The sequence below is a fragment of the Stigmatopora argus genome, chromosome 1 (genome assembly GCF_051989625.1).
Source record: "Stigmatopora argus isolate UIUO_Sarg chromosome 1, RoL_Sarg_1.0, whole genome shotgun sequence".
Classification (NCBI taxonomy): domain Eukaryota; kingdom Metazoa; phylum Chordata; class Actinopteri; order Syngnathiformes; family Syngnathidae; genus Stigmatopora; species Stigmatopora argus.
This window is the reverse complement of record NC_135387.1, coordinates 10,123,526-10,140,047: the sequence shown is the minus strand read 5'-3', so window position 1 is coordinate 10,140,047 and position 16,522 is coordinate 10,123,526. Positions and strand designations below refer to the sequence as shown.

Below are 16,522 nucleotides of genomic sequence, written 5' to 3'. Positions count from 1 at the left end.
GAAGTCCTCCGAGTCAAGATGGCCGCCAGTCATTAACGATATCTATCAACCTCACCTTATTTTTAAGTACGTACGTATAGGCCAAAAATAGTGCTGGAGCGATGATCAAAATATTGCGATTCCCACATAAGATCGATAATCATGCTGCGTTATCATACCTTTGTGTTGTATTTCAATCAGAAAAAAAACAGACTAAGGATGTTAGCAATGATTATGTGAACATACAGCATGTATATATAGTCTACAATTTATGTATATTAAACACAAGTAATTTGAGGTATTTTATTATTATTTTATATTATTATTATTATTATTATTATTAACTAACATAGCATACATTTTAGTATAATAAATTAAACGGAAAATAAGTGAGTTATTCTTTCTTTATGTTTAACACGGTACTAAACAACAAACAATAATATATTTAAAAAAAATGGAAAATCTGCACTAAAGGTTCTATATTGACTCCTTGTTTGTCGTGAGCACATAAAACATTAACAATTATGAAGTGATTCACATTTCAATCATAAAAGTGTTGAGACAGTGATGTACTGTATTTGCTGCCCCAGAACAATCAGATAAAGCAAATAATGTATTTGTAACATAAGAACCCCCTAGGAAACTTTGTATACAAGTAAATACAGACATAATGATTTTAGTGCAACACAGTTTCTCTATACGTAATTTTCACATTTCCCTTAACAGTCTTTGCAGTTGTAAATGCTAACTTTTCACTTAGATCGTGTATAATAAGTATCCCGAAAAAATGGCATGGACATACTGACTTGCATAAAGGCCTGCTGCCTGGTCAGATGGCAACTGTACGTGAACAGTGTCAGCCTGTTGTAAAGAGAGCACAGCACTACCTGATGCCTGATCCAGCAACCCCTTGCTGCACTCATCGTAAGTGTACAGCATGGGCTCGTTGTTCTTCATCAACGCCACCCACACATTGCCACCCTTGCAGTTCACATGGTACGAAAAATAGTAAACCCCCGGTACGCTGCATGTAAAAACACCATTTTGAGGACTGTAGTCCTGATTGCTGTTGTGAAGTACCTTGTCAAAAATCACAGGGGAACCTGTGAGAGGGAATGGGTTGGTGAGCGTTGCTGTGAAAGAAGGCATTTCCAAGGAATTTCCACCAATGTAACCACCGTAACTGGGCTTTTTATTTACTAGTTTCTGACCACCGTATGGACCCAATACCGGAAGAGTTTGTCCAAGGTCTGGGTATGTTGCAGGCGGTCCTGGAGGACCAGGGGCTCCAGGTTTTCCTGGTGGACCGGGAAGTCCGTGAGGACCACTCTGTCCAGGGTTACCTTTAGGACCAATCTGACCAGCGGATCCAGGTATTCCATTACCAGGATACCCAGGTACCCCTGGATGACCTGTTTCTCCTTTTTGACCAAGCATTCCAGGCGGTCCAATTGGTCCACCTGGTCCTGAAAGTCCTGGAATCCCCTGTGGTCCTTGATGGCCTTTATCACCAGGCTGGCCTACCTCACCTCTTGGACCAGGTAACCCTGCAGTGCCAGGACTGCCAAACAAACCCCTGTCCCCTGGTTCCCCTTTGGGACCTGTTGGTCCTTGAAACCCTCTCAGTCCAGGTTGCCCCATCTCACCTATGAAGCCTTGCTGTCCCAGAATGCCTGGTAACCCTATGTCCCCTTTTAACCCAGGAATTCCTTTCAAACCACTTTCACCATCTTCACCTTTTTGCCCTGGGAAGCCATTGGTACCTGAAGGCCCCGTTGGCCCTGGGGGACCAGGTCTACCACTTGAACCTGTAGGACCAATGACGCCAAGCAGACCTTCAAGGCCCTTTTCCCCTTTTTGACCTGGTAATCCTGGAAAGCCATTGTGTCCCTTGTGACCCTTGGGTCCTGGAAAACCTTGTTTGCCATAGCCAGGCAAGCCTGGAATTCCTGGTACTCCTGGAGGGCCTGTTTCACCTTTACCTCCAGGAAGCCCTGGTTGACCTAAAAAACCATCCATCCCTGGGTTTCCAATTCCCGACGACCCTGGTGGACCTGGATGTCCTCTATCGCCAGGTGGTCCTGCTGGGCCTTGTTCACCTTTAGGCCCTGGTTTTCCTGACAAACCTGGCTGGCCAGGAAGACCATTCACACCAGGTTTGCCTATTCCAGGCATGCCAGCATTTCCAGGGGCTCCAGGTATTCCAATAGGTCCTTTTATTCCAGGTAAACCAGGTAAACCAATTCCTTTTTCACCTCTGTATCCAGGCTGACCTGGAAGCCCAGGAGTACCTCTTGTGCCAGGCTCTCCTTTATGACCTATTTGTCCAGGAAGGCCTTGACCCCCTAGCTTTGAAATCCCAGGGAGACCAGGTGGACCCGGAAGTCCCTGAGGACCAGGAAGTCCAGTTGCTCCATCACGACCACTAAGTCCTGCCTCACCTTGTGGCCCAGGCAATCCAGGTCCTCCCGGTTTTCCAGGCAATCCCGGTATTCCTGGTTTACCTATTCCTGGGTACCCTTGAGGACCAACAGGGCCTGCTTTTCCTGGCAGTCCTGGCAATCCCTGTCCAGTCAGCCCTGGTGGTCCTTGAGGTCCCGATGGGCCAGAAACCCCTTGAGGTCCCGGTGGGCCAGAAGCCCCTTGAGGTCCAATGCGAAAACCTTCTGCACCAGGACCAGGGCGATGTGGGCCTTTGGCTCCTCTGGCAAAAGTTTGTCCTGAGGAAAAAAAATAGTTTTTGATGATGAAAGGCGAGGGTTCGACATGTAAAAACTGTTCTTATTCCATTATATTGTTTGATTTACAAAGGAAGAGAATTTGAGACCTTTATTTTGTGTCAAAAGGTGTTCCTTGCCCAACTCAAATGGAAGCTGTGGGAGCTCCATACCATGCTGTCCCAGTAACGGCATTTCATTCCCCAAGAATGGCTGTTGTGGATGCCCTTCATTATATTGTGGAAGGACCGGGTGTATCTGAGACTTTGTTTTGCTTCTGGAGAATGTGCCACAGTTTACCAGATTCATCACAGCGATGAATAGATGGATGTAACGGAGAGTTATAGGAGTCATAGTCTATAGTAGAAAAAGAAAAATGAAAACTGCATTCGGAAAGCATTCACAATCACTTGACATTATCATTCATGCTTATTAGGTTGAGGGTTGTGAGGTGCTATGGCCCATCCTAGCTGACATCAGATAATAGGCAGCCTATAACCTGAAGTAGTTGTGGGTAAATCGTGGGACATATCTGTGATGTAGTCTAATTTAATTTGCTGTGGGTACACTGTGCTGTTAACTCACCTTGCACCTCTTACTATAAAGACTTATTGAGTGACATAAAAAATCAATTTCACTATTCATAATATCAAAGTTAATGGGGGGGGTGGGGGTGCAGGAGCCAATCCCACCTGTCTCCAGGCCAGAGGCAGGGGACACCCTGAATCGGTGGCCAGCCGATCGCAGGGCACAAGGAGACGGACAACCACGGACACTCACACCTATACCTAGGGGCATTTTAGAGTGTTCAATCAGCCTACCATGCATGTTTTTGGGATGTGAGAGGAAACCAGAGTGCCAGGGGGAAACCCACGCAGGCCCAGGGAGAACATGCAGACCCGACACAGATGGACATGACCTGGATTTGAACCCAGGACCCCAGAGTTGTGAGGCCATCGCGCTAACCACTCGCATCACCGGGCCGCCTCAATTATTTTTAGCCTTTAAAATTTTAAGAGCTCCATTGCTGCTGTTGTTCGCCATCCAAGATAAGGAGCTGGATATGTGCTTCAAATAGGAAATACTAGGTGTGTCAAGCTTTTGGCATTGTATAAAAAATACTAACGCCTGCAAGAGCTTTCAATGCATTATAAATAATTCAATAAAGACTACAAATATTGATGTATAGTTGTGATTTTAAGGTTATTATTTGTAGGACTACACCAACAACAACAAAAAACCCTGACCGAGTGAACTAGTGACAAAACCAAATGTGGAGAAAATGATGTGCTATGAGTCATTTCTGCCTGAATGGTACCTCCTCCGCTTAATTTGAAAGTCATGGTAGGTCAACAATGATTTAAACAAATGTAGCTCATTGCAAAAGTCTGCCTGGTCTATTTTCACAAGCTAAAAAACCACTTGAACTTACTTTCAAAATTTCTGGACCCTGCCAAACAATCCTCTTTGCCCACTGTCTCCTGTTACATTACGTAGTTTCTCTGGTTCGTTTCCAATGTATGGGTGGGAACTTGGCCATGTATGAGCTCCGGTTAGGTCTCAGCTCTGTCAAAACAATTATTGGTAGATTCATGTTCAATATGACATTTTTCATTTCAATGTAGTATTATTTTTCTCACACTCAAAATAGCCCCTACATATTAGTGTGAATGGTTCTCTGTCTCCTTGGCTGGTGCCTTTAGTTGGCTGGGATAGGCTACTGCACCCCCTGCAAACCTTGTGAGGATAAGCGGTTCGTAAAATGAATGAATGAATAATATTGCTCTGAAAATTCTGTCATGCCGATAAATGGGTAGATTTCAGCTCACACATTTTGTAAAGAGAAATATAGGAAGATGTATTCATTTTCTGAACCGCTTTATCCTCACAAGGGTCATGGGGATGCTGGAGCCTATCCCAGATGACTTCGGGCACCAGGCAGGGAACACCCTGAATCAGGGGCCAGCCAAGGAGACGGAAGTGCACCAAATTCAAGGGCTGTACTGATAAATTTGACTGAGCTTTGAAAAAACATTTGGAGTTGAAACGCAATGGTCTTAAACATGAAAGAAAGCATCCATCTAAATTGTCAAAAAGAGAACAGCATGTCTACATAACCAACAGAATCCATTCATTTTTATGGCCAATATATGCCCGAGTCCAGATCCTTATTTGACAAGACAAATCTAAAAAAAAGAACCCAACATGATGTAATGTTCCTGAGCAGTTCCAGATGGCCTACTTTTAAGTGCACAGTATTTGGTACACTGTCTTCTTAGAGCTCAGAATACATTTGACATGCAACACTCAGCTGATGGTAATAATAAGTGAGGCCAAGGCATATGGGACACGTGTGTGTGCCACTACACCATCAGGTGGCCATTTTAGCATGGTATCTAGTGAATGGAGTTCACTTGTATGGCACTTATCTACCGTTACGATACTCAAAGTACTTTGGTAGGAATAATTTTGCAAATCTGACAGTTTAAGGGGCTTGTATCTTATTTCTGTTACTTTAACCACTGGAGCATAACTACACATACAGTACATGCCCATAACTGTGCTCCAATATACATACAGATGGTCTCTTACTCATTAGCAGTATTTCCTTTAAATGCCAGGAAGCACAGGTCACTTTACGTCTCACCACAGTTTTCATTTTAGACAAATGTCAACAAGTGAATTTATTGGGCTAGAACCTTTTGCACCTGTAATGTATTGCCAGAACTTCATGGTTGCTTTGTCTCATATTTGGACTGGTCGCCAAATGCGCGCCCCTGTGTTTTGTGGATTTGATGGGCCAAAAATAACATACATTCAGTGAAATTATGGGAAATTCCGACATTTACAGCTGCAGTAGTTTAATTCTAAACGGTGATTTTAATACACAAAGCAATCATTGTTCACAGCTAATTAACTTCCCAAACTGCAAAGGAGAGCATGCATTAAATACTTATAATGCAATACAAAAAAAAGATTCTGATTATTGCTTTTGAAGTTTATATTTTAACAGGTATTTTATTGAAATCTTTGTACATTGTATATGACATTAAGAATATCCACACACACACACACACTATAGTATGTATATATATATATATATATATATATATATATATATATATATATATTTATATATATATATATATATATATATATATATATATATATATATATATAATTTTTGAAATGTTTTTTAATTTTGAAAAAACATGGAGACAGTCACTCCCCAGTATATGTACCCACAGTTTGGTCCACTTTTTATCATAAGAAAGTATAAAATATGTATAGAATCCATTTTTGAAAAGGAAATGACCTTGTTTAGGGCTCACTATATGTTCTTTCATTTGATGGAAAGTGCTGTTGTCTCTTTTTCAAAAAATTAAAAAAACATTTTAAAAATTATATATAATTTTTAAAATGTTTTTTAATTTTTTGGTTGTTTGTTACTTATTTTTGTACTCATCCTCCTTGCTTTAAAAATGTAATTCATCTACCTCCCTGTGGATTACGGAATAACTCTTTAACTTGAAAATAAAACGATTATTTCACTTCTAATTAATCAATTTATGCAAAGTCTCAAAGTAAGTAAGGAACACCTGACCAGAATAAACCAGAAAGGCCTTTTCTGCTGGCCTATACCCTACCAAAACCATTGATCTACATTCAAGAAACTGAAAAATTATTGAGGCGGTCCTGTGACCGAGTGGGTAGCGCAACGGCTTCCCAAGAGGGTCCTCACTGTGTAGAGTTTGCATATTCTCCCTGGGCTTGTGTGGGTTTTCTCCAGGTACTCTGGTTTCCTCCCACATCCCAAAAACATGCATGTTAGCCTGGTGGGACACTCTAAATTGCACCCAGGTATGAGTGTGAGTATAAATGGTTGTCCATCTCCTTGTGCCCTGCGATTGGGGGGCCACCAAATCAGGGTGTCCCCCACCTGGTGCCCATAATTAGCTGGGATGGGTTTCAGCACCCCCATGTGAGGATGAGTTGTTCGGAAAATGAACGAATGAGTGAATAATTGGTCCATAGGATTCAATTACTATTTTCTTAATTTCTTAGCATTTCTTTTCTCTGTGCTAGAGCTACTTCTGGTCCCCAAAATTCTATGATGGATTTCTGTGTTCTATCAGATTTCATATATCAGCAGTGCTAAGGCGAACTTTTGTACTTTGAACTATATTAGCAATGCATACTTTATTCAATAGTTTTGTTTTCTGTCTTCTAATCAGCATAACCGGTTACCGCCAACTTCAATGAGGTAAATGGGCCCATTGCAATTTGCACATCATGTTTTTATTCAACAGTTTCCCTGAAAATTATGATCACATTTTTAGTTTGTCTATTCTATTGTCAGCTGAATACAAAACTGAGAGGATTACGTGCAAATGTTCTAACCCAACTTGCACAAGGGGAGCATTTGTATATAGCAACAGAGGTGTGCAAACAGATGGTGCTGGGATCAATGGGATCAAGAAGCCCATTCCCTCCATCCAACACTTCCTGTCCAGGGAGAGGGAGCAAGGGAATAAGTGCAGGGCATGATGAAAAACATGAACAGGGAAGCAAACAACCTGCTAAAGTAAGTGCCTCGTCCCTGTTTTGCACCTCACAATGAAGATGTGGCGTTATTCTCATAACGATAGAATTCAACCTCTTGGAATACGAGAATTTGGTAAGTATTTTGTTTGTTGTCCTCCCAAGCTCTTTGGATGCCAAGCAGTATGAGAAGAAAAAAATCAAAGGGATTTGACAGATATTGCTCGAGTTTGAACACTGAGCTGGCAGGTGCTACGGGAAAATGGAAGATAGACAGACAGGGAGACATGCATGCTGAGTCGCAGACACACCAACAACACATGGCTGAGTTTGGCAGTTAATACTAAACTCAGATTCTCAGAGAATTCTTGTGCACAAGGAAGCCATCAAACACATCTGCAGTATTTATAAGCCACTCTTTTTTTGTAGGAACTTCTGACGGACATGAGAGAGATTTCAGTTATCCTCCATGTATTGCTGACAAGGATACAAAGCAGGAAATGGGATGCCACAGGCAGACATGTTAATAACACTCACAATAACAAAAACTTGAAAGCATAATGGTGATGCACCTCTTACCTTCACAGGTTGCAGTGATACTTCAGGGTGGATGTCGTACAGAACTTTGATACTGGTGAGGCTTTTATGTGCAAGAGGGAGGAGCCCCAGAAGCAGAGGAGGGAACCCAAATACAAAGAGAACCTCAAGATATGTCTGAGAGAAAAAACACAGACGTTGGCCGACTGTGGAAAATAAGTGACAGTGGGAAAATGTTCTTAAATTGTTCTCATTTTTAAGGAAATTGCAATCCCCATGTTTACACTTACATAATTTAAATACAATACTAGATGTAAATACACAAATAATACCTGATCTTGTAGCTGAATAATCTCAATAAAATGTGGTTACTGCTCCACTGCAAACCGGCAAGTGATCTCAATAATGAAAAGTTGAGCACCACTTTGAAGCCAACATCAAAACAAATAAAATCCATGCATTTGTGATTAGTGGGAGATGTAAAATCACTGCTCATTTCAAACCCTGCAAGATCAAACCATGGGTTTGCATTAATGTGCAATATTACCTACGGTTTGAACTTCTGCTTAACTTCTTGTCGATTTCAAGGCATCAGCTCCCACTCGGAACAGCTGGTTCAAATTTGAGGACCAGTAATTGTTTTTTGAGTTGCTTTTTTGATATATACTTATATTGCTTCAGAAAATATGCAGTTTGCTGTTATTCAGACATTTTCACTGAAAAATTAGGAATACTATTGAACGTAACTTAAATATTTTATTGCATCCATCACTTTCATCTGGGTGTGGCAACACAGTGAGAAAACATGGAGACAGTCACTCCCCAGTATATGTACCCACAGTTTGGTCCACTTTTTATCATAAGAAAGTATAAAATATGTATAAAATCCATTTTTGAAAAGGAAATGACCTTGTTTAGGGCTCACTATATGTTCTTTCATTTGATGGAAAAGGTGCTGTTGTCTCTTTTTCAATTCACACCAACCTCCACTAGAGGGTCTATACTGCATATAGTATGTATGACTCCTGAAGTTGAGACCATCTAAGGGCAAAAAAGGGGAAAATTGGGACCGATTACCGGAGATCACTTTCTGAGTCCTCCCAAAATCCTCATACCCTTGAGCAAAACAATGAACCCTCATTCTGAGATACCACCTAGATTATAAACTGAGTTTGCCCTTATGGGAAAAATTATAGGATTCACTTTTTTGGGCATTACATTAGGGAAAAGGGGAAATTATGACGTCACGGACATTTTAGATAGTTAACTCTGAAAGAAAACATGTGGAGGAATTCAGCTACAAGGTCAGTGAATCATCAGATAGAATTTCACAGTCATTACATCGCCTCTCTTCTCTTTTGTCTGCAACTTTCTCTTCACATTTAGCGCCAAAATACCCAATCAAAACAGGAAGCACATTCAAGACAGGCCCATGGAAAGGAACCTGAACTGGACTAAAACCACAGAAAATCTTTCCAATTTCTACATTGCACAGAACTTCCCCAAAGTGTAAAGCATCAAAGTGAAGTACTGTGTCTCGCTCAGCGTCCCACTTTGTCTTCTTTTAATAAGGAGGGGAGCATCAAGTGGGGAACCATTTAATAGATTAACAGAGGAGGATTAGTGTTTTTGGATGAGATCCACATGAGGGAGCATCAGTCAAAAGCTTTTCATGCCAAGGCAAACAACAAGATAGTTCCCCAGACCACACAAGGGAAATAAGTAGGGATGATTGACGTTGCACAGGTTCTAATTAAAAGTCTTCATTTGTGATATGATCCTTTGAGCCATTTACCTTGGACGTTGTGGCCATCTGGCTCAGGTATGCGGTTGTTAGAGAGAGTCTGAAAAGTCTACACACACCTGTACAAAAGGAAACCAAGACCCATGATTGAACATCTTGCCCACCATACAACCACAATGCAAAGTACTGCAATAACATTGAAAAGCAACCAAATTGTTAATCATTGTTTTCCTCAGTCCATCACCAAATCTCCTAAAAACATGAAAAGATGCATGATAGTTCGCGGGCATGGATTCCACTAGAGATCTTCCGGCCCATTTTGTGAGAATGACACGTGAAAAAAAAACAAGGCAGCAACCTAATGACAACATACTGTTGTATATTGTGCCAGTAATTGAGATGATGAGGATGTAAGAATTGACACTCAAAAAGACTGGCAATGAAAAGACGGAATTACTACATAATGGAAGGCGGCAGGAAATTGAGGGTCAGAGGCTGCCTAGACACAATGTGTCCTGCTTTGATAAACCTAGGGTTCTCTCTTCCTTTGCCAGAAAAGCCAGTTTTTACTGGCATTTGGCGTGTCGACGGACACACACACAGGCAGTTCTCATGCAGGCGGTGTTGACAGAGCAGAGAGCTGATCAACTCATTAAGATACAATTGCTTGAGTTTACAGAGGCTAAATGATGACCTACTAACACAATGGATGCTCCTTCTTTTTCAAAGGCAGGTTAAAGGATACTGCTTTCGTCTGCATTTTTGTGCCCGACGGCAAATTCCAACTTTGCAGCATTTCTGACATGAATGATTTAACAAACCTATTTCATTTCTTTTTCGTACTGGTTATCCTCACAAGGGTTGTGGGGGGTGCCAGAGCTGACAATAAGCACCAGACAGGGGACACCCTGGTGGCCAGCCAAAACGCAGAGCACAAGGAGAAGGACAACCGTTCATGCTCACACTCACATTTTGGGGCAATTTAGAATGTTCAACCAGCCTTCCCTGCATTTTTTTGGAACGTGAGAAGCAACCAGAGTACCCAGGGGAAAACCCATAAAAGCCCTTGGAGAACATGCAAACTCCCCACAGGAAGGTCCAAACCTGGGATCGCACCCTCGACCTCAGAAATTTGGGGCCAACGCGCTAACCGCTCAGTCAGAACAGGAAGCATATTTTCATTAACCGCAAAAATGCAAAAAAGACAAAACACATTTCTAAAAAGTGGTTGAATTGCCCTCCATCCTAATGTTTCCAGGGGAATTAGAATGTGTGCGAGAATCGGAGGTGGTAGCTTTGTTTTGACAACATTACATTAGGACCTGAATCCAACCAAAATGCTTAAGACAGCTTGCAGTGTATACACAACCTCCAACTCCTTGGGCCGGGATCCCGGCAGTCTACACAGACTGCCTGGGGAACAGGCTTAACTTACAACATTGATTTTCCCAGACTCGGCAAGAGATTCCAGTTTTGGCAAACAGGAATACTTCAAGATGAAAAAAGAAATAAGTGAAGTTGAGCAGAAACCTTTTCCCAGATAAACCTACCATTTTGAGCAGGTCAAAGTAAAGGAATTGCTGATTGACCATTCATTACTCTTCATAACAGGACATAAATCCAACCAAAGTCCTGGGGCGAGCGAGTTGCTGAGTGTAATTACTCTCATTTCAGAATTTGTGGACATGTGGCTTGGAGAAAGAAGAAAAATGCAGCAGAATCTCAAGGTTTGATAGAGAGATAGACTAGTTATGGAAGGGAAAGGCCTACCGCACTGAAAGCAACTGGACGATCACCAAAACGTCACAGTCGGTGCCCATTAACTATTAATTCATGCACATCTACTCGCGGTACATGGTCGATTGGTTGCCGGCCTTTTGGTCGCCCGGAAGGTTATTGATAATTACCATTTAAATCATTGCTCAAATTCCTTAAATACAAACTGCGAATTACTATTTAGTCTCACTTAGTGTCCTATTAATTATTAGGCTAAAGAAAAGCTCCAAATTTCCCGGACTTTTGTTTTTTGTTGGAGAACTTGTTAAGACCCTGACTGACATACCTTCCTAAGGGGACAACTCATGTACATACAAACTCTTATACACTCACACGTCGGCTCAATGAAACTGCTCAGGGCCATTGTTGGCTTTTATTGATGCGTAGACCGTGTTGTTTTATCTTGTTTTGTCGGCGGTCTTTTGGTCGCCCATTGTCGCGATCCGGGCGACCAAAAGACCGGCGACCAATCGACCGCACACGCTACTCGCTGCCATGGAAAAACTGCGAGTCGTAGTGTTCTTCGAGGGAATTTGCATTACAACACTCACACATGAATTCTCTGATTTTATTGTAACCCTTTCATGCAGAAATGATCATGGTTTTTATTAATTTAAAAAACAACAGCAACAACAACAACAAAAAGACTAAAAACATCATAAGGTGACCTCGTGTGCACCATTATCTTCTACCAGCAATCCTCTTGGAGCGTCGAGGAACCATAATTGGTTCCTCCACCTCCTTTTGTTGCTGCTGCACCCTCCTTCCCTTTGCGTCGTCGGCCTTTTTGACACGATCCGCCTGAGACGCAGTGGCTGTTGTGCGTCCGACCGACTTTGGTTTCCCTCGGGTGTCGTACAGAGGTTTTGAACATGCCAAGGTCTGCTGCTCTGGGGTTGCTTTGGAAGCTTTCTCCAATGTTGCAATTGAGGGGGACATGGGAAGATTTGTCTTTGCAAAGGGGTCAGTGCTTGATGGTTTTCGGCCTCTGGGCAGATTCGATTTTGGGTGATCGTCATTGCTTGTTTGTTTTCGGCCCCTGGGCTGATCTGTTTTCGGGCGGCTGTCACTCTTTGTTGGTTTTTGGCCCCTGGGCAGATCCGTTTTCGGGCGGCTGCCACTGCTTGTTGGTTTTCGTCCCTTGGGCAGATCCGTTTCAGGGTGGCCATCACTGCTTGAAGGTTTTCGTCCTTTGGGCAGATCCGTTTCAGGGTGGCCATCACTGCTTGAAGGTTTTCGGCCCTTGGGGAGATCCGTTTCAGGGTGGCCATCATTGCTTGATGGTTTTCGGCCCTTGGGCAAGGCAGTCTTTGATCGGGTGTCAAGCTTACCAATCTTTTTCTTTACCTTCTATGTACATTTCAAGGGTTCAATAGAGGTTTATGCATTAAACTCTAAATCAAATTAAATGTTTGACATCTAGTAGATCGGATCTTACCTGCTGTTGAGCCAGTTTAGATTGAAGCTCAGACAATTCTCTCATTAGTCCTTCAATCGCAATCTACGAACAAACAGAGGATTAACACATAGTAATAGCTTCATTTTCCATTGGGTTATTTTAATTTCATTTTTCACCTCACCTGCTCATCACTAAGTTGGCTCTCTAGCTGCACTTTCTCCACACTGTTCTCCTTTCTCCTGAGACATTCAGGTTTATAACCTTAAACACCCAAACCACACCCCACCCAACTCGAGATGTGGTGCAAACATACCAAGCCTTCTCTTTCTCCATGCAACAGATTGCCTTCTTCTTTTGGCTCAGTGCTTTCTCCACATCTTCCTTGGTCACCATGGTCAGCAATGACCTGGCATCCAGCTCCAATGCTTGGACTGATGGTGAGACAATTTCAAGTACTTGCTTGAGAAGCTCCACAAGCTCAGAGCTAGATGGGAACTGGTATTGCATAACACAAAAGTCACTTTATAATAACTTGCAAGATTTAGAACCTGAGATTTAAAAACAAATCTTCACCTGAGAGAAAGTGAATTGTGGTGTAAACACCTGTGTAAGATCAACAGGTGCCCCAAGCTCACCTTCTCAAGATCCGTTTGAACATTCTCCCTCAACACCAGAGTGACATCCAAGGCCTTCTGCTCTCGTTGTATTGTGTTCTTCACAACTTCCAACTCTCCCTGAAGAGCATTTGGATTTTTCTCTGTTCATTGTAAACATGGCTATCTTAATGAAGACTTACCTGTAGCTGTTTTGTTTGTTTGTCCAATAGCATCTTCTTCATGAAATCCAAGTCACCTGCTGTTAACCGGTATCCCTTCATGCCAGTCAACAAGGAGTCTGTGTGACCTGTGATATGTAGTCAGAGGGCCCTCTTTTTATTAAATGTGCTTCATTGACTGATTTATGGCATGCAATTTAAGTGCTAATAATTGTAATCACTGCAGATGAAATAGCAGAAATGGAAACTAATGGAAATGTGTTACCAATTCATAACCCAGTCTTTTTTTTTGCTGGGGATTACACAAAGAAAAACAAATAACACTCATATTAGTTACATTGGGAAGATTTGATTTCAAATGGTTATTTTTTGCATTTTCCAATTGGATTTGTACTGACAATTATGCTACCGTCACAATAATGAACAGTTAATGTGGGCTAAAATATTTTAAGCAGGTGTTTGTTTTAGGAATATAATGAGTTGTCATTATTGTATTTTTAGATCAGAGTGGAGGACAAAAATATATTCAATTCTGAAGTCACTTATATTGTGTACATCTTGTTGACATTTATCTTTGACATTGTAAAAGGAGACCCTTTTAATAATTAATATACGCCTTGCCTTAAAGGTTGAGAAGTACAAAACACAAACCTGAGCTTGGTCCTGAAATGCTGAGCCTTGGGTTAGGGTGACATCCTTCTCCCCCCTATAAATCACATAGTCAGAAATGATTAATTGAATTGCAAACAAAGAAAAATGGGTGCTGCAACACACTATAGGCTGAAGCAGGGCTACCAACTACTCCAGAATTTCAAGAGTTTCCCCGGAAATGAAACGCAAACTCCAGGACACCGGAAATCCCCCAAAATGTTCACTTTTTTTTTTTAAGCAACCATTTTGGAAAATTACCAACTTATTTAAATTCTAATTTTAATTCTTGATTAAATCCCTCGAAATTCACACCATCACTATGGCTTCTGCCATCTTGATTCATGTACTGTAAACTGGAAGAATTCGGTAACACGAGTGCATTGTGAATCATTCGAGTTACAAGTTCTGATGAATGATTCGTCTTGTGCGACAATCAATTCGGAATCGATTGCATAGGTAACCTCTATTGCTTTTACATTTTTGTTTTTGTCTTTTTCATAAGGGAAGTATTATTAAGGCTGACTAAACCACCAGTCTTTTGTTTTGAAACAAACTATCATTTACGGGGTTGTTCTGAAGGCGTATACAGCACTAGTAAGTCTTATCAATATACCTGCTCCAACTGGTTAATTGCAAAATGGATGGCAATTTGGATGAAAATTCTAATAAGAAACCCAGACACTCGCAGAATTTTATTGGTTCTTATTCTACGAAATATCCAATGTTGACGCCGTCTCCAAAAGGACCGACATTTGCACATTGCACAATGTGGAAGTGCGACATGTTGGAATTACTGACTGTAAAACGCACATAGAAGGACCAAAACACAAAGATAAACTTATTTTCATTATGCTGTACTTTTTCAATATATTGCAAAAACACAATATTTCAATTAATGGAAAACATTATAACAACAGTTTGATTTAAATTGTCCTATGCTTATTTTTTTTACATTTTATATCGATTTTGAATCGCATTTACTCCGGAAATAGTCCGGAAATCGGACAAGGGGGACGACTGAAATGGGGTCGACGGAGGATTGCGTGAGAGCTGTGACCAAGCGCACGCATGCCCTCTGTCGGATAACTGGTACCCTACAACAAGTCCGCAAATAATGAATCAGTCCCTATTAAAAAAAATAAAAAAAATAAAAAAAAACCTACTTCAAGGATTGATAAAAACAAAGTTAGTGTCTAGTACTATTACCAATAGTAATAAAAACAGCAACTTGACAGGCCTTCAGCCTGTGAAAACTGAGACAACATGGTCACTGAACCTCATTGAGATGATGGAATGGGACACTGCTTCTTTCTTGATCCTCCTTTTTAAACCCCAAGCCTTTCTTCACTTCAGCCAGAGGCGGGGTCCTCGGTAGTTGTTGGCCGGTCGGGATGAAGTGTGTACCCCTAAGCATCTTTAAATTATTTTCAAAGCAGGCACAAGTTTCATTCAAGCTATAAGAGTTGTCTTTTAGGTCCGCCTCAGATTTCCTGCTTTCTTCTTCTTTTTAATGTTCTTTTCTTTATCGATTTGTAAACAACCTATTGGCGCATTACCGCCATCAATTGGTTTGGAGTGTAGATCTTGATTTCTTTTTCTTTTTACACAAACTTTTTTTTGTTCTGTTCTGATGCTGTGCAGCTTATGCGTGAACAATCAGCGCTCATTGTTTGCACCCGGGGGCGCACTATTGCAAACTGGCCACTGGGGGGCAACAGAGTTGTGCAGTTTAGATGATAGTGGGAATTTCTGCAAGGTGAACACATGGCTCTCGAGCTGCATGCGGCTCCCGGCCAAAATGAATGCGGCTCTTTGCTTCTTATCATATTGTGTATATACTGTGGCTCTTTGCCTCGTTTCATGTTTCTCTTATTTTTATCCTTTTTTAAAACACACCCAAATTCATTAGGGCCTATTAAAAACATAATAAATTACATCTCAAAAATAATTTGGCAGATTGGATTTTTTTTATGTTGCTTCTGATATTAAGGTTTGGTTCTTTGACTCTCACAGTTTAAAATTTATGCTCTGTGTCTAACTTGTTCGCCACCTCTGGACAGTTGGGTGGAAAATGTAACTGGAATGATATTCTGATGAGTTGGGCTCCCTCATTGAAAGAAGCTCTGAAGCGCATGTAAATTGCCCTGAATTGATTGCACAATGAAACGGACATCCATTCATGCTCACAAACATACCTGTCAACCTCTGCCGATAACTGCCCTTATAAATGATTATGATTCCCCTTACACGAGTCGTACAGTGTTTGTAAGGTTTTTTGGGGGTTTGTAAGGGGAATCATAATCATTTATAAGGGCAGTTATCGGCAGAGGTTGACAGGTATGCAATCATACGGCCACCGATTGGGAAACGAACCAATTCAAAATTCAGGTGGGAGAACCACT

General features: G+C 41.4%; 2 protein-coding genes across 5 annotated transcripts; both read right to left on the bottom strand.

Annotated features, from left to right (window-relative positions):
* Window positions 1-369: 369 nt before the first annotated feature.
* On the bottom strand, window positions 370-8,427 carry LOC144074158 (uncharacterized). Of its 3 annotated transcripts, XM_077600387.1 has the most exons (6): window positions 8,323-8,366; window positions 8,108-8,198; window positions 7,818-7,952; window positions 4,129-4,262; window positions 2,807-3,053; window positions 370-2,699 (listed from the first exon to the last, which is right to left on the bottom strand). In XM_077600387.1, exons 5-6 carry the CDS (start codon window positions 3,048-3,050, stop codon window positions 736-738), a joined length of 2,208 nt encoding a protein of 735 aa, XP_077456513.1. In that variant the 5' UTR covers window positions 3,051-3,053; window positions 4,129-4,262; window positions 7,818-7,952; window positions 8,108-8,198; window positions 8,323-8,366; the 3' UTR covers window positions 370-735. The 3 variants fall into 3 exon arrangements, with proteins under 3 accessions (XP_077456513.1, XP_077456532.1, XP_077456522.1); XM_077600406.1 differs by lacking the exon at window positions 8,108-8,198 and having other exon boundaries at window positions 8,323-8,427; XM_077600396.1 differs by lacking the exon at window positions 8,323-8,366 and having other exon boundaries at window positions 7,818-7,981; window positions 8,108-8,222.
* A 3,422-nt stretch (window positions 8,428-11,849) lies between these two features.
* Window positions 11,850-15,614, bottom strand: LOC144073317 (uncharacterized). Of its 2 annotated transcripts, none has more exons than XM_077599051.1 (8): window positions 15,397-15,614; window positions 14,121-14,175; window positions 13,491-13,597; window positions 13,330-13,428; window positions 13,008-13,189; window positions 12,876-12,933; window positions 12,734-12,796; window positions 11,850-12,645 (listed from the first exon to the last, which is right to left on the bottom strand). In XM_077599051.1, the coding sequence occupies exons 1-8, from the start codon at window positions 15,532-15,534 to the stop codon at window positions 11,977-11,979; spliced, it is 1,371 nt and encodes a 456-aa protein (XP_077455177.1). In that variant the 5' UTR covers window positions 15,535-15,614; the 3' UTR covers window positions 11,850-11,976. The 2 variants fall into 2 exon arrangements, with proteins under 2 accessions (XP_077455177.1, XP_077455185.1); XM_077599059.1 differs by having other exon boundaries at window positions 11,850-12,642.
* Between the last annotated feature and the right edge of the window lie 908 nt (window positions 15,615-16,522).